General features: G+C 29.4%; 1 protein-coding gene across 1 annotated transcript in view; it reads left to right on the top strand.

The window, feature by feature from the left end:
* Positions 1-27426, top strand: part of LOC129981661 (uncharacterized) — a 151259-nt gene that overhangs the window by 114352 nt on the left and 9481 nt on the right. The window contains exons 2-3 of the mRNA XM_056092592.1: positions 15296-15594; positions 26438-26731. Coding sequence (XP_055948567.1) covers positions 15316-15594; positions 26438-26704 — 546 coding nt within the window. The 5' untranslated portion in view covers positions 15296-15315 and the 3' untranslated portion in view covers positions 26705-26731. The remainder of the gene's footprint in view (positions 1-15295; positions 15595-26437; positions 26732-27426) is intronic.

Raw genomic sequence — 27426 nt, 5'->3', positions numbered from 1 at the left:
TTCAACAGGTCTGGTTCTGTTATAACTACTCCCATTTGGAAGAGAGTAGAGATTTTAAAAATGAATTATATCAAAATATTTTTGGACAAGATTTGTTCTGATATCTTCGATTCCTTTTTTCAAAGAAGAAAATAAATTACATAAGATATTAAACATTATCAGTACTAATAAATCCAAAATATTTTATCTATTATCCTTAAATATATTAGATTTTACTATTATTAATATTAATTTAATTGCTTTTCATTCATATTATTATCTTATTTATTATTTACACAATTGCATTCGCCGTCTTATATTTTGATAATTCTTATGCCATATATTACCTTTTCTATCGCTTTTCATCTTAATTTCTAATTATTACTTATGTGCTTCAAATACCATATATACTTAGACTTGTAATATTTTTAATATTCTGTCATATTATCATAATTCACACTTTCTAAATTCTTACTTTATTGTATTGGCAAGTGTAATAGAAAATGTATCAGATAATCTGTATCTTGTCTATCTGATTTGTCAAATCAGAGAAGGATTTCACTCAATTGTTTGTAAATTACCATCACATCCATTATGAATTTATTATTATTTATTCTCCATGGGTGTCCAATATTTTAAGGAAAATCCATTTCTTCTTTTTGGTATAAGAAATAGACAAAGAGATAATACCATTATCGTCCAAAAATTCAATCTCTGAGTATTAATACATCTTCAGATTTTGCACTCCCTGAATCCGAAATAAATATTTATTGAATAATGTTAAAGGTAATTCGAGGACGAAATGATTTAAACCAATGGAGCAAGCACCCTAACTGTAATTCCGTGTCACATTTCCAGAGAATATGTATGGAATTCTGTCTGTCTCAAGGTAACACAAGGACGGAATGATTTAAACAAACGGAGTTTGGTATGTCATCCGTGTACCCTAATTGTAGGTCTGTGTCAAATTTGGGCAAATATGTGCGGAATTATATCTCAAGATTATACAAGAAAGGAATGAATTTAATCATTGGAATGTCGCATGTTATTCGTGCACCTTCAATGCAGATCTGTGTCTCTGAAATTGGATGAAATCGTCAAATAGAAAACTGTCTGCCCTCCTATTTATGCATGTAACTACGATAGCTGAAAATCCCCTATATGCTAGATGAATAAAATTTAACACATGACTTCATTGCTAGAATTTTTCACCAAATAACAAATTTCTGACTTTATCCATCAATGTGATGAATCTACTGATAATGTTTATTGGTGTTAATTCCAAACGCAACATATTAGATAAACTAAATTTGATATAGTATTTTGACATCAAAATTGCATTGTTCGTGTCAGGATTCCGAGACGAGCAATTTCTGACATTCGTACATAGTTAAGGTGTGGTACGCAAAATGATGAGAGGTTGTTAATCTCCTCATTCAGAAAATAATCTTTCACTTTATAGTTAAATGTAAGAGGATGAAATCCTCCTTTCATTTCTTCTTTAACCTATTTTTTTCACCGAATAACTACGTCCTAGCGCATGCGCATTTTCGAATCTAATAATAGATCTATGCCAAAATTCGAACCCAATCAATGGAAGGCAAGTATTCTAAAATGTTTACTTGATTCTCTTCATTGCTCTATAGGCAAAACACGCCAGATTGTGAAAACAATCGATAAAGTACTATACTTCTTGTTGTAAGATTAAAATTCAATCGAGTATTTGTAGATCAATTTTATTAAATTCCAGCCAGATATACGACCCTGAACTTCATTCTTTTACTAAATTAGATCTGTTATTTTATCTTTATTTTCCATAGAATATCTTAGCGTCTACTTTAATTTCTATAGTGCATCCGTATTATCTGTGAAGCACACAATTTTTATTTTAAATTGAATTTTATTTTAAATCTTTAAATATTAAATTTTAATTTACTTTATATTAAAATTTAGATATAAGATCAGGATTAAGTAAAATAAATATTAATTTTATTTTACTTAATCCTGATCATATCTTGAATTTTTATTTTAATAGACGATGGCCTTTATTTAATTTACTTAAATGTTCTGACTTATCTCTATTTACCTCATCTTTTTACTTAAATGGGTAGAAAAACAAACAAAAACGAAGCTCCTAAGAGACGACAATCGTGCTGCTTTTCACCGGACTTTTTAAGATAGAGATCTAGGGATCATGATCTTAGTGATTTTTCTACTTTTTGTGATACGCAATGTTTAGCAGGAATCGAAAACAAAAGTTCGATAGTATTTGACCTTTGATAAAAAAAATTATATCTATAACAGAAGTGGGTATCAAAAGTTGAAATTAATTCTCATTTAATACACATTACTATCTATATATTAGCTTAAACATTTTAAAAAGAACATCTTCTATTTGATATCTATCATATTTTTTTCTACTTAATATTTTCCTTCATTTAATCTAACATTTTATTGAATTTTACTCGAAAAAACTGGGTATGTCCTCAAATCGATATAAAGTTACTTCAAAAGGGAATGATATTGTAATTAATTATCCGATATAAAAATATTTTATTAGGATTTGTATTCGTTCAATGTAACCTCGAAAAGAAAAATAGAAGTGACATAAATTTCTTTTCATTGCTTATTTGCTTTTTTTTTTCAATCAAATTTTAAAAGAGATATTACTATTATTAAGATAGAAAAGGGTTATTTTTTCCCATCTTCTTTAAAGGTGTGATATGCTTTTTTTGATAAATTCCATATATTTTGTTTATTAGTCTTCGAATATAATGGAGGAATTTTTTAAATTTCAATGTCCGCTTGTTTGATAAATGAAAAGTTTAGATAGTATTCAAAAAACATTTGTAATAAATTGCACAATCGGCTATTAACAATGACTTTTCCGATTTTTAATTGTAATTAGATGGCAAGAATGACACCTGTACCAGCAGTCAGCTGACCATTTTAACTTTAAAAAAAACTTTCAAGAAAATATTTTGTCTACAATGGTATATTTCATGTATGTATCACTCCAATATTTATGGATATAGTATGTAATATATGGTTTCAAACTGGCTATATTCTATTTAAATTCATATCTGTACCATTAGGTAAAGTCATCCTCCATGAATTACAAGTACGGGTAAATATTTATTTTTACTCTCAAATATTTTATCAATGAATATCATAAAATGTGATAAAGAACATTTTCTTGAGATGAGACATAATATTTTGATGTTTAGTAATAGCACAGGTTTACACAAAGGACAAAAACAACCCGCTTTAAAAAAAATTGATAAACAGCTGCACATGGTAAAATTTATTTTAAAACACAAGAATCCAGTCGATACTGTTCTTTCAACAAAGTACGTATTCTTAACTATAATACAATTGATACCGCCTACAGAAATTTTGGTCTAACTCTCTTTCTTCCTCTTTCTTGGTCAACATGGAATCTCCAGTCTTTTGTCCGACTTTTAAAAACATGTTTCCGTAAAATAAACATGGCGAATAAAGCTCAGCGAATAAACTTTTTTGAAACAAAAATGTCGTTTGCTAATTTTTTTCTTATTATTCAAACTTGAAATCTATAAAACAAAAGAGAGTTTAACTAATGACATTCGACACCTGCAAGTTTAGTTCTGGATATTGAAAAGAAAAACCTACGCTTTCACTTCATAACCCCAGGTTATGTTTTTATAAGAATGGCTTTTGTAGGAAGTATTTTAATTCTTACAGAAAATTAAAAGGGAAATATTTATTGTTTGGGCGTTTTTAGCATTTCAATAACTCGATTAGGCGAAGTTAACGATGCTTGAATTGAAATATTTGATAACTTTTAGAAGCGATCAGCCGTATCTGAACACTTCAGGCTAATCTCCGCCTACTCATGCAAGATCTTAGCGCCTATAATAAAAATCTATCTGTTCAAATTTATATCCAAAAATGTTTATAATCATTATTTTAGATGTAAAAATTTTAAACATTTCGAAAAAAAGAATTGAATATTTTAAGATTTGCTTCCTAATTATCCTAAATGATTTAGAGAATTATTATAAAAATATTAAGTGGCGTAGCTAAATATAGCTTTGTGTATTTTGTCTCTATATGTGTGAGTAATTCCACACATACCAGTTTTTTTTTTCGCAAATTAATTCATATCTTTTCTGTTGCACACAATTCATGACACACGGGTCAAAAAAAGAAATGCTGTATTTGGCACAATATTATGCCAGAAGTACCATGTCTTCATTCAATTACCTTAATGCAAATATTGATTACTCACCTCAAAAACTGGTATTCTAATGAATTCATTAAATTTGCTTTCATGCTTGAATATAATACTATTTAAAAGAAAGTATAATATTAAAAAGAAGCTACTAACCAAATATAAAAATATACCAAATGTAAAAATATAAATTCCGGCAAAAACTGTTTTATTTCTCCATCATTTATACTTTCATAAAATATTAAATTAATTTGTTAGATTATCATCTAAGTATTTTAAGTTGATACACATCAAAAAACATAAAATTAAAATAAATATTGCGAATTATTTCCAATCTTGTTGAAGGTAAGATCTGCTATTCGGATCTGTTGTCACTAATTTGGTTACATACCACTATTCTTTAGAATTAAATGAACAGTTTTACTTCTAATTTCAATATTTTTCATCGACATTACTGGTAAAAGCAGAATTTTGGAAATCTCGTTAAAACAAGATGCCTTTCAAATCTTTAGATTTTGACTTTTGTTCTCTCACCTCAAAGAAAAACAATATAAAAACTATCATATGGTAGTTGAATAGTTTAGTTCCGCATTCATTTATTTTCTGTTCGAATTCTTTTTATAGATAAACGTTGATATGTTAGTTTTTCTCAATATCTTTTTCTTTTTTTGTATAAAATATTTCATCTTTTCTTCAAAGTCTAAAATGATTTTAAGATAAGTATAAAAATATCTGTTCCGAATAGGCAACAAAATGCTCTCGTGACGCTCATGAGATTCTGCATCAAAAAATAAAAAGGGTTAATCTTTTTATTTATAAAATATCCGTTACCCACGGTTAACTCCGAATTCAAAATAAGTTTACTTCTTTTACTTCTGACGTAACATTTCAACACGTAGCGGCAGGATCCGCTCTTTCAAATATCCAATCGCCATTGGCTGAATAAAATCGTTTGCGTGTCAAGAATGACTCATAAGATCAGAAGAACATTCTCTATGAATCGTAAGATTCGTTCTATTCTAAGACGTCATTCCGAAACGAAAGCAGTCGTTCTGTAAACTTTAGTTTTGCTTAATGTATATCACCAGGAAGAAACAGCGGGAAAAAGAATTCCAAAATTGTTAAGAAGTGAGAAAATAACATATTTTGGAATTTTCGTTTCGGATGCAGTCATATTTAAGGCATAAGACGTTATTTTTTCTTCGTTCTGTCAGAACCCAAGCATGTGAAGAATATAGAAAGAACGAAAAAAATTTAGTAAGCGCAAAAGACAAATATTTTTCTGTCTCTGTATTGCTTTTTTTTATTTTTTAACTGAAGGGTGACTTCAATTTTTGTTGTTGCTGTTATTCGACTGAAAAAGCTGTAGCGTAAAGAAATGTGTTATATTATGAAATGGAATGCCATTTTGCATCTAACTTTCATCCATACATCCTTTCTTTAATGCCTATTCTTCTTACAATACACAATTGAGGTACACAATAGGTAATGTACCTATTGTGTACCTCATTATTATAAAATGAAACTGTTCAAATAGTCATTCTATTCGTTTGAACTTTAAAACTCCAAAATGCCATTTTTTTTTTTTTTTTTTTTTGCATTATAAAATTTCGATTTGAACATGAAATATTTTTTTATAGAATAAGATGTCAACATATAGGGTGTGTTTTTTTAAATTTATTTATGAATGCACAATTATTTAAACATTTCAGTTTACTTTCTGAGTGTATTTGAACAAATTTTATAAAAACACTCTTAAAAACTGTATTGCCAAAATGTTAATTTGCCGTGCAATTTTAAAATTTTATTAGTTGGCAATATAACAATTCATTTGTCATTTAATTATAATAAAAATATTATTGATAAAGATAATTGATATTCTTTCGTTTATAGACTTTATCATTCATTTCATTTAAAACTTAGTTTGTTTTAGGTTTGATTTAACTTTTTTGACTGCAAACCACAGAGGTAGGTTCATTCCACACTAGGCTTAAGTTAAGAAACATATTATAATAAGTTCTTGCAGATAACGATTATAATTCGAACATTAAATTAGAAAAAAAAATCGAAGAGAATTATATTAAAACCAATAATTAACTAAATCAAATTTTTTTAAATGAATTAAACTAAACAAAGTTGCATACAACGAGCGTAAATTTTATTTATTACCTTAAAAATTCAATAGGTTTAGTTTGTTAGATTTAATTGTAGTTACTCATAAAATTTATAATTATTGAAAAGTTAATGCTCTAAACAGAATAAGGAAAAATCATGCCACTTTTCTTAAATTTTAAACTCGTTTTGCAAAGTATCGTTTTGTTGTATTTTATAAGCAACTCTAAGCATCTCGTTCTACCATTTCATGAAAATTTGTAGTCACTATTTAAGATTGATGTTTAAAATAATATTTAAGCATAGTCAAGAAAAATAAATTTACAGTTTTTGAAATTTTTCATTTCCCTTACACATTTTTTAAAATCAATATTGTTCCACCTTTCCAAGTGATTGTTGTTATTAACCACTTAACTGTTTTATTTTCTTTACTATCTAATAAGATGACGCCTTCTATTTTGGGAATAATTTCTTATTTTGATTCAAATAGAAATGCATTGAATACTTGACTTATCTATGTATTCGAAATCATTTTAATATTGAACTATAATTGTTATGAATGGTTTATTTTTTGCGTACAACTATCAAAATTCGATAAATCTATGCAAGTATGGCATACGAGCAAAACTGTTAAGCGGTTAAATTTCACACAATATGTTGATCTGATTAGTCTTAAATTAAATCTGATTAATTCTATTATAACTTTTTATTCATTTACGTAAAATCACATTTTTATAACAAAACTTGAATGCATCTACCATTTAGCATGTAACTAAATGCAGTCTTCTACTTTTCTTTCTCTACTCAAAGGGTGCCATAACTTAATTGGCGAGATATGTGACATCATAGGAGCATGAATAGATTCAATTGTAAATTTACTTTAAGTATAGAATAAATATATTAGAATGGAAATTATTTATAATGTTACTTATAAGAAATTAATATTTCCCACATTAGCATGGAAGATAAAAAGAACTATATTTTCTTAATTAAAGATAAGTAAAACTTTTCTTTCATATATTCTCCCAGAAATTTAATTAAATAATTCTAAGAAATTAAATAAACGAGAAGAAAAGGGATATTAAGATTTTTCTTCCCATCATACATTTAAATCTAAGATTAGATTCTTTTCAACACTGCAACTCACTTTTTAGAAAATGAATATAGTATATATAGTAGCTCACTTCATCCCCACTGAATTTCTCAAAAACTAACAAAACACTATCTTCCCAAAAAAATGTTTTAAAAACCCCAAAGTAATTTCTTTTCAGAAAAAAAAAATTAATATTAAATATAATAAACGTTTACATAAATGACTGAAACTGATACATACGAAAATTGAATTGAACATTCAGAGAGAAAAGATATTTGTGATTAGATGCAAGATATCTGAGAAACTACAAAGATGGCAACAAATTGTCTTCAATTGCAAAGATGAAGACAATTTGGTCTTTATCAGAACCAATCGTTACTTTTCCAGTGTTTCTAGTTCAACACGGTTCGTTTCCGAAACTACAAGGATTCCATAATCAACAACATGCCTCATTTGGATGTATTTTCTATTTCCGAAATCCCATCCGAGACTAATGCAAACAAAATGTATAACAGCAACGAATCTTTCATTTACAAGCTATAACTAAGGCTATCATATAAGCTTAAGCTTTAAACTATGACTATCACTGATGGTAGCGAGAGTTCTGTCCTATTGATTTCTCCTCATCAAAGAGTTTATACAAACAATTCCAGTTGAATGAAAATTCAAGGAAAACTAGCGTTTGAGTTACTCCCATGAATGAATAAAATTTGGAATTCTAAACTCTAAATTTAGAAAGTGTATCTTGCTTTTGATGTCAAGTGGATTTTTGTTTGAGATATTAGAAATCTTCTAATGGAAAATCAGTATTGATAAATACGAAATGGTAAATATTTCATCAAATTTCGTTTTTTAATTATTTTTTTTGCTAAATATCATTTGCTTAATTCATCAATATGATATGTATTTTGTTCTGTGAAATGTGTAATTAAAAACAATAAAATCTTTCACGTAAGCTCACATGTCCGATTACTTGTTAGCCCATTGTACTTTGAATTTATTCTTTTATTCTTTTACATAAATTCAGCTAAGCGAATTCAAGCGAATTAAATATAATTAATGCTATACCACAATTAGTTTCCAGGTGACTGAAAGTAATCATTATTTTAATCGTATGTTTTATCGAGTGAATTTAAAAAGTAACTACTTAATTCAATTATGTTTAACTTTTAAGCTTTCAATATATAATTTGTTACTATAAATATTGTAAAGAAGAACAGTTCAAATTTGAAAAGACAATTGGCTTCTTCTAGCATTAATGTAAATAAAAACAAACGAGGTCACCCCCTCGCCTGAAAGATAAAGATCATAATTAAATGCATTCAAATGAAGTAATGCTTAAATTTATAAACTATGCAAAAGCTTCTGAAACTTTCTAAAATAAATAATTTTACGCAAAATTATCAATAAATTTTTAATCATTTAAAGAAAACTAATTAATAAAGGAGCAAAATCTTTTGCCCACATGCATCTAATTTTGCTCTTTCAAATAAAAGAAGTAATTTGGGATAAAAGTTTTTTTTAAGTGTGGAATCTTCCCAACCTTAAAAAATTACAACCAATCTCACTTTTAAATTTTTCTACTAAACGGGATCATAAGTTTAATCACAAAATAAATTAATTGTTTAAAAAAATTAAAATTGTGAAAATGTAAAGATAATGCATTGTCATCGTGAGTGAGTAAGTGTACAGAATAAAATATGAGGTTTCCAGCAGTCCAGAAAGTGAGAAGAAAAATGCATTATAAAATTCCACCTTTGCAAATACAAAAAAAGTCAATTAATTAAAAGAATGTAATCATTTGTAGAAACACCACACATACAAAATGCTCAAGCATTTGTCTATTTCCTAATTCTTAAACTCTTTTAATGCCAGTAATGTTTCTCCTAATATGTAGATAGTGGAAAACATAATATGCTGATTAGTAGAAAAATGCAATAAAAAATTTTTATTACTTACACATTTTCCTATTCTTAAAACCTTCCATTGCTCTTTATATTTTCATAATCTTTTCACTGTAGATCCAGATCCTTTTTTCAGAAATGGGTCATTTTTACCATTATTTTTCAAATAAATAGCCTAAATCATGTAAATCCTTGGAAATAGGGTCTAATAAATCCTCATTAAATGATATATTCGGACAATATCTCACTGCTAATCTTATGCCCTTCGTTACAAAGGGCATACCATTCGTTCATCTATGAATTCGCAAAACATCATTTACTTTCGCGTCAAGACATTAGGGAAAAGACTTAATGCCATCAGAGAACTGGCTACAAATTCGAAACAAAGGAACTTAATTTAGAAGGAACGATATTGGTTAATTAAGTCCAGTGTTTATTCCAGAGGCATTAAGAAAGTGAGATTACTTATTAAATTGAATAAATAGCAATCATTGCCTTCTTTATATGAAAAGACACAAATGAAATCATACCACTTACCACAGATTTGAATCAATCTTTAGTTTATTTTTATTTATTTTTTCTTATATGAAGCATACAAAAAAGAATTATTATCATCAAAAAATTCAAATTTGATGATTCTTCCCATTTACAATCTCCCCAATTCTAAAATAAAAAAATTTGGAACTAAGTGTATCGATTTGTAAAACGATATTTCAGCAAGTGTCTAACTTAGGCGAATGAAATAAGTAGGTATATTTATACGAAGTTTGTGGACATATTTTGAATGAAATCGGTTTTCGGGAAATCTTTAAATCAGTCGAAAACATGTATAAATTTTGGATCAGATTTTTCCGTTGATTGAGTACTTGCTTTAATATTCTGTTGCCAGTCTGTAACTGACAGACTGCTTCTCTGCACAGTAAATCTGACTCAGATTAATAGATTTACAGATGTCAAGGATGCCTAATGGATGTTGGATCTAAGTATCCAAAATTGTATTAAAACTTAAACGATATAATTACACTCCCGAGTATCCGGTTTGCGACTATCCGGCCTAATTCTCTTTTATTGTAATTAAATGAGAAAGGCAAGGCGTTGCATTGGCAACATTGCCAAAGCGTTGGAAGCGGGGCAATTGTGACAGGAAAAGAACAGCGTTTTGATTCTTGTATATTGGTTTCGACAGTGTGTGACGGACCTCAGTTGTCGCCTCTGTTCCTGCTTATAACTGCACAGTACTTACAGTATTCGTAAATTGTTCTTATTTTATTTTAATGTACCACAATGAAGGTTACAGAATTTAGCTTAAAATGTGAACAGTTTATATCCTTTGACTTACTTTTAATCTATAAATGTTTGAAACGACAGTGTAGTTTATAATTATATATGAATTAACAGTACGGAATTTTCTATTTTAACTCGAAACGTTACCAGCATCTACTTCTATGACTCACCAGGCCGCGTTAACATTCCATGGGGCTTGAGATAAATGGAGGGCTTAGTACTCAATAAGAAGTGAGAAAATACGTATTACAACAGTGAGTTTTGGTATAAAAACTCTATCTTCTGACATTGGTGAGCAAAAAAAAAAAAAATCAAAGAAAGCCGGCCTATCCGGGTTTTTTGTTATCCAGCCTGCCCTTTCGCCATATTAGGTTGGATACCTGGAAGTGTTCTATAATTAGGAACTCCTATATCGGCAGAAACATTATATACATGTAGTTCAAACAGTTTCGCTTTCTATTGTTATTTTGTAAAAATTATATATTTTTTTCTTTATACCTAGCATGCACTTAAATTTCTTTCTTTGTTTTCAAAAAGATCAAACGAAAATGTACTATGTTTTTATGAAACTTTATATCTGATCATTTATTAATTTTTTTGAAATATGCTTTTAATATTATTTTTTTAAAAAATATCATTCAATTTTAAAGAGTTATTGTTGAAATTACAAAATTTTTTCCAATTTATAATTAAAAGCTAAAAATATAACGAAATAGCAAACATTTTTAGTTCTGGAGACTACTCACTCGCAATTAGCGTGGTAAACCTTTGCACTCTGAAAAGTAATTCGCTACATAATTATTCACATAATACAAGGATTTGTTTATTGCTCCCAGAAAAAAAGATATATAATTTTTTTAAATTTAATTTTCCAGAAAAATTAATCTACCTCTTTTTACTCCTCAGGAAGTACTTTTAACAATCAAAATCAAAAGATAAATAAATAAAATATCAAAATGATGATCCGTCTTGAATGGTACCTGAGAAGAGCCATCCGACTACAAAGGGTTAATTTTTTTTTATTGCGACCAGATATAATTATTTAAAAGTTTTATTGATTTAAAAATGAAAGATTTCATGTAAGTTTCCACCGATATTGTTGAAAACATTTTACTATTAGCAAAATTAAAAATACCATCTGAAGATTCCTTTCAAGCATATTAAAACCGAATACTCAAATATATTACTATAAAATACGAGTCTGATATTTCGATCTGTGAAATGTTTGTAATGGCTGTAAGGTGAGACATCTCGCTTTAAACTTTTCCTAGAGAAAAGTTTTGAAATTTTCGCGTGATCAAAGGGAAATTTTTTAAAGAATTTTTTGATGCATTCATCTTCAAATTCTTTTCAATCTGAGGTAATTCAAATGATTTTCTTCCCAAAAAACAAATTTTTAGTGCATATGTTTCTCCAACAATTTCAAAATGAAATATTTTGTCGGCCAGATGAGGCTTAAAATTTTCTTTCACTACAGTTCTTCGTGCTCCAAAGTGATATGCACATATGAAATTATTATTCATCTATGTTCTTTCGAAAAAAAGAATTTAGGACTTTTTTCATCTGAATCGAAAATTTGAAATTCTATCTATTTATTTCGTTGTACAGAAAATATTTCGTTCTCTCTATAACCCATATTTAGAAAATTTAATTTCTCTGAGATTTCAGAAGGGCGATAGGGAGTGTTAAAAAAATTACTGTATGCTGATGTCAGGGACCTTGGAGCAACAAAAACATTAAATTGCACTCAAATTTCTTAAAAATTGTAGATTTTGTTCAATAAACTTAGCCCTATCATTAAAATGTGCATTTTAAAATGATCCTTCACTAATCCGGAGATTTCATAATCCTATAATCTTATGATCTGAGATTGCTAAGGGACTACTGCATTTATAAGACCATTGCGTTCAGTATGTTGCGAAATTTATCGACTAAGAAATTAATTACCATGGGAAAGGGGAGATTGCGCTAAGATATCCACTTAAGTTTGGAAAGTTTCAGATTCGAAATCAGATTCCAACAAATGTCCACTGGCATTTTAACCCTAAATCTAAGGTCAAGGAGCCAATGATTGTTCCTTTTTATCGGTTATGGTATGGAAATTAAGAAAGCAAATATTGATTCACGTGTCACCCTCTATCACTCAAAATTTCAAAATAGTTCTAAAAGTATTGAACAGTGCCTCGTGCGGCTTCAAAACGAGTCATTAATACAAATAGTCATTAATACAAATTAATACATAAGAAAAAAGATCTGAATGTATTTTTTAAATATAAAATAGAATTTAAATATCTCAAGAATAAGAATTTAAATATAATTTTAAAAACGTAATAGAAATAAAAAAAATAAATTAAATTAAAATATCTCAAGAACAAGAATTTAAATATTTTTCATCATTCAAATTTAAAGTTTCCTTTATTCCATTCATATTTCAGTAACAGTTTTGTCTAATTACTCTGAAAAGAGGTCTGAATTTATATAAAATGTTATTAATTTTAACTATGAATCATCAAAAATGTTGCATGCTTAGTTAAAAACTAAAAGTATCCTAAAAAAAACACTTTAATTTTTAAAAAAAATTAATAAATTCATATAAATCATGGTAATTAATCAAAAATAAGATTTTTAAAGTCTGATATTTAAACAAAATTAAATTAAATATTGTGAACATTCATTAAAAGTAATATTATAGACGATAACCCTCAATTTTAAAATATTATTGGTCATTACTAGAGAACTAGAAAATAGGAATCAAAAGGTTTTGCATGCTTCTTTCATATCATAACTATGAACTGAATGCGTATCGTTTGATTTTCAAATATTTTAAGTGACAAAGAATGCTTGAAATTCTAGTTCCATTAATCGCTAGCGTTAGCATGAGCAACGTTTGGTGATTTCCCCCATTTTCTATTTAATCCCTTATAGCATTTTAAAAATTTATTTTTCGAGAACTAAAACAACGAACGTTCGAACCAGCGATCTCTTCGCTGCTATATCACTTCATACTAAGTTAACAACATGGATCCTAATTACGAACTGGAAGTCATCAATGACTATTTGATTAGTTAGATGCTACGCGAACCGTGGCAGGTTGGCTCGTAAGGCTAAATGTACGTCAAACTCCGTGACTCGCTAATAGCAACTCTCCTCAGGCGGGTGCTATGTGACCAGATCAAGTGATCGTTATACAAGATGCTATTATTAATAACCTGGCTGTGGTCTCCACCTTCGATGGTACCAATAGCGTGACTAGTGGTTAGAATATCTCAGCCGGGACATTAATAACCTTGAAGGATTGAGCTGAAATGGCTGGTGATGTTTAACACTTTATTAACCAAATTATTTTATCGTCTATTTTTCGATTTAATTTTTGCAACATTAGATTAGTTCAGAATAATCCCAAGAGAAAGGATAATAAAATTTAAAATCAATTAAAATAGCTTAATTAATTTTTTACCCCCTTTTTTTTACAATGACGAATCTGACTCACGTATCGAATCACTGGATTTTTCATTTTAAAAATCAATATATCAAATACCCTATATATTATTATAGGAATTGAAATAATAACATATATCCTAAATAGGTTGTGTCATCTAATTGGGAAATTCAGTAAATTTTTTGATCAAGGAGTTAGAAGATTTTTAATTTGAGTAATATCTACTGCTTGCTGTCATTGCTAAACTTTGTCTTTTTTTTTAATACCATCAGAATTAAATTAAATTATACTATTAAGATTCAGCATGATTTAAAAGATACTTTTAAGTATCGTCTAGATATAAAGGATTTATTGGAGATGGTAGGAACATGCAAATACGAAAAAAATTTGCTTAATTTTAGTCGTAGAGGGAGGGGCGGTCCATAAAATTCATAATGAAAAGTAAATATAACTTTGTTAATATGTGTGATGAATTGAAATCATTAAGAAATACTGAAATTTGGTGTAACAAGTTTCCTTTCTTCCTTTAAAAAAATTACCTTAAAAAATGCTGTTGTTGTTTCTTATGGCACTTGCCACGGACAAGCCCGCTGTTACGAAGACAGCGATTTAAACCGGACGGGGAACGTCTCTTATTTTTATAGGAGCTCCAACTAGGGCCAAGAGTACGACTTTGCTACTCACGCATCACTCATTCACTTGCACAACCCCTTTTTACAGGAGGGCACATTTACACATCTCACAGATAGAACAACGAAAGAACAACCATGCCTAAGTCGTGACTCGAACCCGGGACGCCCAGATCACAGGGAAGACGCGCTACCCCTATGCCAGGACGCCGGTTTAAAAAAAAATGCTAACTTTCTGATTTATTGTTGGCTTGTGGATTCAGTAGAAGAAAAGTTATAGAAAATAGAAAAAGGCAATTAAGAAAAATATTTTTTTCTCTTTAAAAATAGCCATTATCAAAGATAATTCTTGCAAAATAAACAGTATTTAAAATTTAAATTTAAAAACAAATTAAAATTTATAAAGATCAATTTTTCTGTTTTTAATCCTTTTTAAAAATAATTTTATAAACAGACGAGAATGTTACCTCTGATTTACCAATGCAAAATGATACTGTGCTAAGTGCAATTTCCTATTTGGCTCAGAAACAGTATCTTTCTTTACTTCATAGATTATGTCTACAGCTTACAAATAACGGTATATAGATGTCAAAGATAATACTTACTTGTTGCTCTAATTGTAATTATTTCATTCCTTTGCAGGATTCCACACGACCCTCAACATGCTCAGCGGCACGACTCTCTTCAACTTGTTTCTGGCTCTACTCGTGATTGCCCTGCGGGATTCCAGCTGCCACGGCTATCAGATGGTGGCTGCCTACCCTCTGAGCTCGAGCTTTGACGAACGCCAGCTCCACCGACGAGACCTCGCGAACAAGCACGAAGAGAGCGCGGCAGGATACCCGAAGCTCACCTCGGATCTCTTCGGATCCAACTCGGAAGAATCTTCAGACAGGAACCGACTGCAGGAAGAAAACGACTCATCTCTATCATCTGACGAGGTAACATACCAATAAGATGAATTTTTCCTTAAGATTTATGATTTTTGAACGATAACAAATATGGCTGTTACATTTTGATTCTCAAAGGATAATAATAACCAAATTCCATCCAAAATATGTAGACTCTTTTGATCTACATGCCTAATCTTTGGTATTTTGTTAGACAATACTATTTTTTAAATTGCAGCCAGTCACCACATTACCACAGAATTAAGCCATATAAACAAGGGTTATTGTGAGTGGCTGTTACGTATTTACATAATACTGTCGGCAATTAAATTGAGACAGCATTCTTCCACAAAATATCTCATGTACATGGTTCTGATGCAAGTTCATTTGTCGTGACAGACACTTAATGTTTATCATTTTGCTCCAGAGATATGAACACGCAATCTTCTGACTCCTGATCAGAAGGTTGCGTGCTCATATCACGTCCGGGTCACCAATGAGGCAATTGCCTGAGCGAGGATCAAACCTGCGACATATGGGTTCGCAGCCGCGTAGCATAACCACTAGACAAAAGTGATCACCTTTGTCCAAAGGCTGTTAACTGGCTTATGAAGCTAGCGCCACACAAGTCATTTGTCATGATAGACGCTTAATGTTTATCATTTTGCTCCAGAGATAATGCTATTGGTAACTTCATTCAGATCTATTTTTTCCAAATATAGTTCTTACAAAAGGATCTAGCGTAAATCCATTAAGCGTGACAAGCACTAAATCTTTCATTCACAGTGAATGCTATTATTAACCTTATTGAAATCCATTTTCACCAAAATTGTGCCTGTATATAGAACTAATGCATGTAAAAATCAGCTATTGTAGATCAAACATTGTGATATTCTGCTGTTCCTTGTTACATGACCATACTTCGCAATGAAGACATCCATTCCCAAAAAGACCTCATGCAGCATCAAAAAGATGCATTAATTCCCCTGAGTCCTATCAGACAACATCTGGTTTTAATAGTTAATACTTTTAATACCGAAAGAAAGTATTTTACCATTGCGGGGAATGCCGGCCTAATTTGAAGAATTTGCTAAGATTCGGGAAGAAGCTCATAAAAAACAAAATAAAAAAATTGTAAAATTTGAAAAGAAACATATTACGAAATAACGGAAGAATAAATTAATGCCAATCTTATTTCAGTATTTTTTGAAAAGTAAAGCGCCCTCGCTTAAGTAACGATATATCGTCTTTGGTATCTTTCGCAAGATTTGCGAAGGAACGATATATCGTCATTCAGTACTACAAGGGTTAAAACAAATATAAAGTGTTATATGGCATTCCACAGTGAAATAAAAAAAAGAACAATCAAACATTTTAAAAGCTTTGATTGTTTTTATTTAATAAATGTATTTACCTTTTTGTACAGATGAGCAAGATTATGGCTATTTATTCTCAAGCATATCTTGATGCTCACATAATATACCATTAAACATTTCCATGTTCCGTTGATAAGTTCAGATTACTTAAAAATATATAATAGATGACAACACATGGTCTTATGGTGTTCCTTATTCAGTGAAATTTCTTCTTTTAATAACCTAAAAAGTCTCAATTGTCTTAGAAAATAAAATAAAAATATTAGGGCAGCAGCTAAGGAGCGAAATTCATGAAAAAGCGCTTAACGATGGCACTTAATGACCTACAGATTGGAAGGACCTTATTATCCTTTAGTTTAAGAATCAAGACAAATTCCAAATATTCTTCTTCAAATGATGATTATATTCGAGTAACATGACAATATTTGCTCTTTAAAACATTTCTTATATTTTTGCATAGATATAATTTTATAATTAATTTTTCAATGGCGTCCTAATATATTAAATTCTTAAATTCCATCCACTAGTGTCCTCTACAACGATACAATAATTTAAAAAATTTCGAGAATTTAATGGCTTGACGCCATTTGGTTGTGAATTTCAGACAATAATAATCACAATAATCCATAATATTTGTTATGATGAATTAAAAAATTATTAAGTTGAATTAAAAAATTATTAGCAGAAGCTAATCTTTAAAAAAGCTTCTTTAAAAATGCTTCATTGAAAGCTAAAAATGCAGGGAATAACTGTTTAAATCAAAATTTTGAGGGCTAATTATATAAAAAACTGAAAAGAATGCAATTAGGATATTCAACCACGAAGAATGTCATAATACAGAATTTTATATTGAGCAACGTCAAGTTTTATATCAAATTCAACGTTTTATATTGAGAAATTTTATATTGCATTTAAGATTTTGTTTCGACCTTTACATTCATAATGAAAGGAAATCTTTTTTTAATATTTAGTTTTTTACAATTTAATGAAAGCATGTATTGTAAAATTTTATTTTCATTTTAAAGTGTTTATTCGCTTTAGACCACTCAAGAATTTATCTATCCTTTCTCTCTAAATGTTTCTTCTAAACAACAAATTTAGATGTCACACATCTGATAGTGATTTCAATCTTAATAGAATAAATGTATATACATTTGTTGTTAAATAAAAAATTGCTGATATTGTATCTGCGTCCATCCTACCTTATACCGTAAGGGCCGCGGTGGCCTGGTTATAAGGTCTCGGCTTCGGAATCGGAGGGTTTCAGGGTCGAAACCCTATTCCATCGAAGAACTGTCGTGTAAGAAGAGCTGATGCACGTTAAATTCGTCGGGGCCAAACATTCTCCCTCTGGTGTGGTGTGAAAATTTAGAGATGGGTGTCGTCCTCGTTATCTGACCGCGGTTCTAAACTACGAGGTCCGTCCCAAAATAGCCATAGTTTTGCTTTAAAACGAGACGAACTTACTAACTAAACTACCTAATATCTTAATAATATAATTAAACAAAACTATCTTATATCTTAAATTTTTGGAAATGTTTTAATTTTATTTTCATGTAAAATTATCAAAATCGATTTCTTTTTCTTTAATATATTTTATAAAAAAAAAACAATTTGAAATTAACTTCAATTGAAAAGAGTCTAGAAGAATTGAAAGAAACAATGAATTCTGTCGGGGAGTTTCAACTCCATTCGAAAAAGAATACGCTACTAATCTATCGGAACAGGATCCAATTTTTAGGAAGAAATCTAGAACGCGTTCTCTCATTTAAAGTTTCTCACGTAAGCGAATGATACTTTGTTTAAATATTTCATTCATCTTCCTGGGGTGCTCTCGACATTTCACTTAATGGAAATCTTGTCAGCTCCGTCATCTCACGAACTACGTCCTACTTTAAACCGAATCTCTAATGCAAACTTTGTGGAACAATGAAATTCTGAGGTGATCTTCAGTCTGCTCAATATCTTATGCATTGCTTTCGAACAATCTATATTTAAAAGAATAAATAGAAATTTTGCGCCTATTGAAATCCTACTTGCTATTCATCATCAATCCTACATCTTTTGGTAGTTTCTTTTTTATCTAGAGCATATTCTTACGATCTCTCATAGTCTGTTTCTACGCCCCACTATCGAAGTGTGAATTTTGCTCTTCAAATGAGAGGGCGAGTTTATTAAAATAATAAGATATGATCATCGCTTGAGGATTGTTTTGATAAATATTTCTTAGTACATTTGCAGATACCTGGGAGAACACTTGTAGTTTGGCAAAATTTACTTTCTAATTAGCTGCCAGATAATTCGTTCAATCCCACTTCTATTGTTGAAGCATGTAATTGATAGGTAGTGGATGTATGAGAAGCGATTGCATCCTTAACTGTTTTGCATTTTTAATTTTCTAATTAGATTATATCTTCAGTTTCAGAATTGGGATGTCTTACCAATTCAATTAAAAATCCTTGTGGTACTTGAGGTCTTTATGGATTATGTGTAATATTTGTATTGAATTATTTCATGTCAGCTTGTAAATTTTGAGATGCGATACGGCCTCGACAATTAAAGGATTAAATAATGCTATTTATTAAAATTATAATATTTTAGCATTGTTGGTACTTAAATTATGGCTGTCTATGCGCTATATCACAATTAAAATTCCTAAATATTTAATTAAAGAGGTTTTTTACATACAGTTACTCAACCAGTTGAGGTACACCTTACTTTTACTTGATAAATCTAACTTTCAATATAAATAAAGCATTCAAAAGAAATGCAAATATGTTTTTAATTTTTACACATAACAAATAGTTCAATTTAAAGTAAAAATAAAAAACAATCAACGGAAAACTTCTAAACTGAAATGTTTTTAAATATGCAAATTTTTGTCTCAAAAAATTGAGATGGGAACTGATGGAATTTTTGTAATATCTCGCATACAAAGAAAGTGTCACTATTTAGTTGCATTTCATTTGGTTTTTATAATGGCCTTTAAACGTCGTCGTATTGATTCGACCAACTTTTTAGTGGTATCTGAAGATATTTTATCCCTTTCTTCTTGCAACATTTGTTTTCAATGGATTTTGTATCTAATTTTTTTAACAATGGTAGAATTTCATGTCTTGGAAACTACGAAGCAGAATGATAGTTAACAACAAGGACTATCAGATTGAATATATAAAACAGAAAATATGAATCTAATTTTTTCTGTACACTCCAGGAAAACCGTCTAAAAAATGTGCGAACACCTCTGCATTCTCAATTTTTTGAGACAAAAATCTGCATATGTTTATTTAAAATGCTTCTGAAACTTTTCAATTTAGAAGTTTTTTCTTAGTTGTTCTTTATTTTTACTTTAAATTAAACTATTTGTTATGTGTAAAAATAAAAAGATTTTTGCACTTCTCGGTAATGTGTTATTGATATTGAAAGTTGAGTTTTTCTAGTAAAAGAAGGTTTGGTTTGGTTATATTAACGTCCCGTTTGAAGCAACACTAGGGCTATTTTGGGACGGACCTCGTAATATTGAACCGCGGTGTGATGACGAGGACGACACCTGAGCTGGCACCCCCTTCTCCACACCACACCAGCGGGAGGACGTTTGATCATGACGGATTTAACGTGCAACTGATCCCCTTACACGACGGTTCTTAGGTGGATTCGGGTCACGAGCCTGAAACCCTCCGGTTCCGAAGCAGAGACCTTACCACCAGGCCAGTAAAAGAAGGTGTACACTCAATTGTCTGAGCCATTGTATATAGCTTAAAGCTTGTAGGGAAGTTATGATCGCATATCAAAAATCATTGAAATAAAAACACACAGAATATTATTTTTGTAAACAACATTTAAATTTCAACATTTCCTTTAAAAAGAAAGAAAAACTGAAAAGGATTATGTAAGTAGAGGTAGTCATTTTCTCTATATATTGGGATAAATTGGTCTAAAATGCTGTAAAAATCATTGAAATAAAAACTCACAGAATATTATTTTTGTAAACAACATTTAAATGTCAACATTTCCTTTAAAAAGAAAGAAAGACTGAAAAGGATTATGTAAGTAGAGGTAGTCATTTTCTCTATATATTGGGATAAACTGGTCTAAAATGCTGCAAAAATCATTGAAATAAAAACTCACAGAATATTATTTTTGTAAACAACATTTCCTTTAAAAAGAAAGAAAAACTGAAAAGGATTATGTAAGTAGAGGTAGTCATTTTCTCTATATATTGGGATAAATTGGTCTAAAATGCTGCAAAAATCATTGAAATAAAAACTCACAGAATATTATTTTTGTAAACAACATTTAAATGTCAACATTTCCTTTAAAAAGAAAGAAAGACTGAAAAGGATTATGTAAGTAGAGGTAGTCATTTTCTCTATATATTGGGATAAACTGGTCTAAAATGCTGCAAAAATCATTGAAATAAAAACTCACAGAATATTATTTTTGTAAACAACATTTAAATGTCAACATTTCCTTTAAAAAGAAAGAAAGACTGAAAAGGATTATGTAAGTAGAGGTAGTCATTTTCTCTATATATTGGGATAAATTGGTCTAAAATGCAGCAAAAATCATTGAAATAAAAACTCACAGAATATTATTTTTGTAAACAACATTTAAATTCCAACATTTTCTTTAAAAAGAAAGAAAAACTGAAAAAGATTATGTAAGTAGAGGTAGTTATTTTTTTTCTATATATTGGGATAAATTGGTCTAAAATGCTGCAAAAATAATTGAAATAAAAACTCACAGAATATTATTTTTGTAAACAACATTTAAATTTCAACATTGTTATTTCATTAATTTTTTATAATGCATTCGTAAATCTTAAAACTTAATACCGTTTGCATTATAAATATAATACACTAAAAAAATCGAAATTTGATTAAAAAGCAAACCTATATCATCATACTGTACAGTTTTAAGAGAATAATTTGTAGATCTTCTATAGGCACATCGTTTAAAAATAGAAACTTGATGCTTATAAAGCAATCTCCTTTATCATATCAATTTGAAACAACTTTTAACAACTTCAATTTACAACTTAGCAGTTTATTTTTTTTCGGAGAACCCGGTGTTTCAACAAACCAAATTAACAATTTCAAGATATATGATCTATTCTATTTTCAGCTCTTACAATCTATGATTAGGAATTCAAACAAAACAACGACAAAAATCATTTCACCAAATCAAACCAATTTAAACTAACATCATGTTGACTGAATCTGACAATACTTCTGGAGTCTTGAATTTCTAGAGATAAAAATGGCTCTGTTTGAGTTGATTTCTTGTCCTTTTATTGCTCGAAGAAAGTTTGTTAGGTTCCACAACAAACAAAGAGAAGGAAAGTTTCAGACAATGCCTTTGGCGATTGCTGATACTTGAAGCGTAAAAATGCTGCCCAAATAAGCCCTAGTCCGACTATAATCAAATCAAGTTAAGATATCGAAAGAGCCGGAAAAAAAAATTTCTGAAAAAGATGTAAAATCTAAGGTATCTGTTGATTGAGAAAATAAAGAATATATTTTTGAATTTTGAGAAAGTTGTATAGACTGAATTGTATCTTAAGAAATAAGTACATAAAATTTTAACGAAAAGGGAACTCGTCAGATGAAAGTTTTTAATTGGATCCTATTTTGTATTTATTTAGGTAAAAGACGGAATAAATATAGAAGTCATTTGCTTAGATAATGGAAATTGTTAACTTCTTCAATATCTTCAATTAGTTCTTCTTAAATACTCAAGTAACCATTGATCAAACTCTTAGAGAAGAAACTTGTTTTTGAATCAATATTTATAATCAGGCTAAATTTACAAGTCAATGCTTTGTTTCTTAAATTTTAAAAGAATCTATGAAATGAAACGTTTATAAGGTTTAACCTCATTAAAATATTTTTTATAATATATTGTCTTTTAAATTCAACGTATAAATAAACTATTAATATAAGAAGAAATTACAAAAAATAATTTTTTATCCGTGTTCTAGAAAACTATTCCTAAAAGATTTTTAGATCATTATTTTTCAATTTCTTTGATAATGCATTTCAAGCAAAACTAGAAATACATTTACTGTTTAGAATAAAAATCGTGTTCTAAAATTCATTCATCCAACTCGTTGACAATTTTAATTATTGGCTTGATATGAGTATAAATAGACAGATAGAGAGAAATTCAAATCTTTGAAGGATTTCATCCAAACTCTGACACCGATCATTGCTGAAATTCCGATGTAGATCTACATTTTTATTAATGAAAATTTATGCTGCAATTCATCTATATAGTTTATTGCATTTGGGATTGTCATGTTTACAATCACATCAACGGGTTGAATCAAGCATTTTTATTACTTGAAATTTGTATGAAAATTTAAACATCAACAATTTGAATATAAAGACAATATATTAATTTTTTTTCGTCTAAATCATTGCTTTTATGAATTATACATAGAGATCAGACAGACAGATATAAATCCAAAAATGCCTTTTTTCGAGTTGAGGAAATTCTAAAATGTCATCAATATCTCGCTAAAATTAGGCTTCATGTTTCAAGCCAATGTTCCTTTTTGTATATCAAAATCTAAGTGCGGAATTACTTATCATTGACTTACATTGGTCAGATTACGTTGAACATTTTATTTTTAGTTATAATAACAAATATTTCCTTAATTTCTTTACAATTTTCTCTATAAAATTACTTTCATTTTTTTTACGTTCATATTTTCGGAAGTTGGCGAAAAATTCTGTATGTATGTATAAATTAATTTTAATGAGATTTTACAATTTTAAATAGTATTTTCTCAAATTCTAAACATTTTCGGTATTAGTCTTTAAAAAAACTTATAAATTAAATTCTAATACGTTCGTACTGTTTAAATTTGATATAAATTTTCAGTTCAGTCATCTTGAACGCATATTAGCGTACAAAGGTTTGTTTCTGCTATTTATAAGATTAGATTTCATTTGATATCATTTGATAATATTATTTGCCATTTTTCTGAAATAATACTGCCAATTCGAAAATTAAATTTGTAGCCTCTCTTGTAACACAAACCATAACTGACTATGATGACGTCAGAGAAAGTGCCCTCTGATGCTTGGTTGCACAGTGACTCAGTTGAGCTCAGGCGATGGCATGTGCTGCATGCTTTGATCCACGCTCTAATATTATATATATATATATATATATATATATATATATATATATATATATATATATATATATATATATATATATATATATATATATATATATATATATTCCACAATTTTGTATATAAATTGTGTGTAACGTAGCCAGCAAATAAAAAACTGTTCCACTAATTCGGATTTCTTACTGAACCCCTTAACAACCCCACAAATTGTTAATTTTTACCATGCATTTTTCATGGATGCCTAGAATAGAGTCAGATTTTCGTATAGTAAAAAAAAAAAAAAAAAATGTTTTCTAATAGTATTTTCTTATCATAATCTTTTTTCTATATTGTTATTATTTGCGTTATTATCTCCAAGTTGCCTTTCCTTTTTTTTTTTTTTTTCAGTAACTTCAATATCCGAATATGGAAACTGATATTCGATATAAATGAAAATATCGTTGCAAATAATCCGTTATAAATCATTCCACCGCTTTAAAATTCAAAAAAGTGTGGACAAAACGGTAGACACTACAATTTTTAAACAAGTTTCTCAATGCATTGAACTAGAAACTAGGTAACACCAAACATTGTGAAAAAATAGAATTCTGTATCGAGAGATTCTCGATTTAAGCATGTATTATTCAGATCGCCAGCTCAGCGCTTTAGAATTTGTGGTAAAATCAGAGGAAGAGGTAGGTCTGGTACAGAATGTTTATATTCTTTCAAAATCAATTCTGCGAAACTGCAATGGATTTTTCAGATACATATTTCAACGTCTCGATTCGGGAAAAATGTATTCGAATAATTTATAGCACCTTTGGGAAAGATATGAAATTCGATTTGATTGAAGAAGAAAAAAAGATGTAACTTTTGTATGGGAATATAATATAGCCATATACATAAAAAAATCTATAAAACTATCATCTATCTTCAGGAGAAAAAGGAAAACTTAAAAGATCTGTATTTCCGTTTTTATTTCAAAATATTTTTATCCTAAAATTTTATGATATTCAAAAAAAAAAATTGTGCGAAAAAACAAAGTATTTTATATTTTGAAAATTCGATAGTAAATGAATTCAAATGTAACTTTTCTTAAAATTTTACTATAGCATTTCACTAGCATTACATTTAAAGAACAATAAATATAATAATTTTATTTTTTGTGCATAACTATTTCATTTTTTAACGTCTGAAAAAGTATACACAATCTTTTAGAAATATTAAAAACAAGATTTTTATTAATTATTTAAATATCATAGAATTGCCAATTGAAAAATTGAAAAAAAATGTGCGGTAGAGCAAACATCCGACAGGTTTTCACAAAATATCACAATATCACTTTGATACATATACATAGGAACTTTTTGCCCCCATAGACGTTACGGAGTGTTCGAGATACTTTATCTTGGACACATACATATTTTCAAATTATTTTATCAGCAAAAGAAAAATGATGATGTTTTGTTATTTATAAGATTTGCATAAATCATTAGTCCATAAAATAAATTAAAATTCATTGCAAAATAAATTATATGTAAAATTCAGCATCAATTTTGCAGTAAAAATGACAAAAACATCTAAAGATCATGATTCAAAAGCTGTTCGAAATATTTTCCTACGAGTTGAATTGAGATATTTACCTATCTACAGTTAAAAGACTTGAAATAAACAAACACGAGCTTTATATTTATTTTCTCGTATATGAAGTGCATAGAAAATCCTCATCGAGTCAGAAAAACACATTTTTGAAATTATATCTATCTGTCCATCGATATGTGAACATAAGAAAGTTCAGTCATAAAATTGAGTTTCTCGGTTTGTCAGATTTGATGAAAGAAGAGCCAGATACATCTATACTGCGTCATGTCTTTCCATTAACTTTGCAAATTTCTAAATCGTTTCAAATGATATCTGTTTATGGGGAGTTTATCTATTCACTCGTGTATATCCATGTGAGCACTATAGTTTAAAAAAGAAAATTGAGCAAATGATCTATGATTGCACTCAGTCTTTTAACGGATCTATGCTTTTGAAAGTATATAAATTTGGCAAATCGAGAACGCAGCGAGTTCTACAAATGAAATTTGTTTTGTGCTCTTGTCATCAAAATATTATATCTATATCAATTTTTTGGCCCAAACTTTAGAAAGGAAGATATCCAAAATAGGATTTCTCCAATGTACTATGGAACACAAAATGCAACATCTTTAGTTAATATACAGGATTGTATAATACTCCCACTTGTTTTTTTATCATTATTATAAAGAAATTCCTGCCCTGAACAATGTCTACCGTCTTGTGCCAGATTGTTTCAACCATTCTTTAATATCCATGCTTTTATATTCCCCAGGATTTCAAATTTCCACTGAGCGCATTTCTTTTTCTTCCCCAGGCTGCATCCATGCTGGAATTTCCCTTCAGCCACCCTTCACAGCTCGTCAAGAGGAGGAAGGGTCCCACTCTCTCAGTCGTCAATCCCTTGGAAATTCTTCGCCAACGCTTGATGCTGGACCTGGCCCGAAGAAGAATCCACGAAAACCAGCAGCAAATCGTGGCCAACGCCCAGCTCCTGGAGAACATCGGCAAACGCAGCTCGTCCAACGTCCTCAGGCAATCCGAGGAGGTGGGCCTCTTGAGGGACGGCAACTACCAGGCCTAAAGCACACCCGAAGCTTGGAGCTGTTGGGTGAGTGCATGCACACCAGATTAATTGTGAAAATTGAATTGTTGTATTTGATGTGATTTAGAATCTCCGATTATGCTTGTATGGTCTGACATATGCGACACTTCTTTAGATAAAAATATTTTCAAGTGTACATAATTTTAGTACTGAAATAAAATAATTTTTTCCTTCATTTATTTTCGTTCATCTTCACCAGAGTCATCTGACTTCTCGGCCAACAGCTAAACTCCTTTCTCCATACTAAACTCCTATTCCATCTTTCCAACCTTATTGCATCGAAAAAATTTTGAGGTTCAATTTATTGTCTTTCCATTTCTGCTTTAAAGACAACAGAAAGTTCTTTACGTCATGTTTTTTAATGTTATGATACAAAGTATCATCGTTTGCTTTTTGGTGTTTGCGCATGTGAACTGAAGAAACCATCGCATAGTATTTTTATTTCCTTTTTTTCCTTATTTCCTCTAATCTTTTCGATAGAGACAGAACTCAGTAATGTTGAATAATTTTACATTCCAATTAACATCATTTAAAAATTTACAAAAATTAAATAAATATAATTAAATTAATGTCATTATTTTGTTGATTGCACGTATTAAAAAGTAAGTTTGCTACCAAATAAAAGTGGGAATACAAATTCTTCTTTATAATTAACCTACCATCACTATTTTATTAAATTATCGTCAATTTATTAATCTTTT

Source organism: Argiope bruennichi, chromosome 8 (assembly GCF_947563725.1).
Source record: "Argiope bruennichi chromosome 8, qqArgBrue1.1, whole genome shotgun sequence".
NCBI lineage: Eukaryota > Metazoa > Arthropoda > Arachnida > Araneae > Araneidae > Argiope > Argiope bruennichi.
This window is presented reverse-complemented; position numbering and strand designations above follow the sequence as displayed.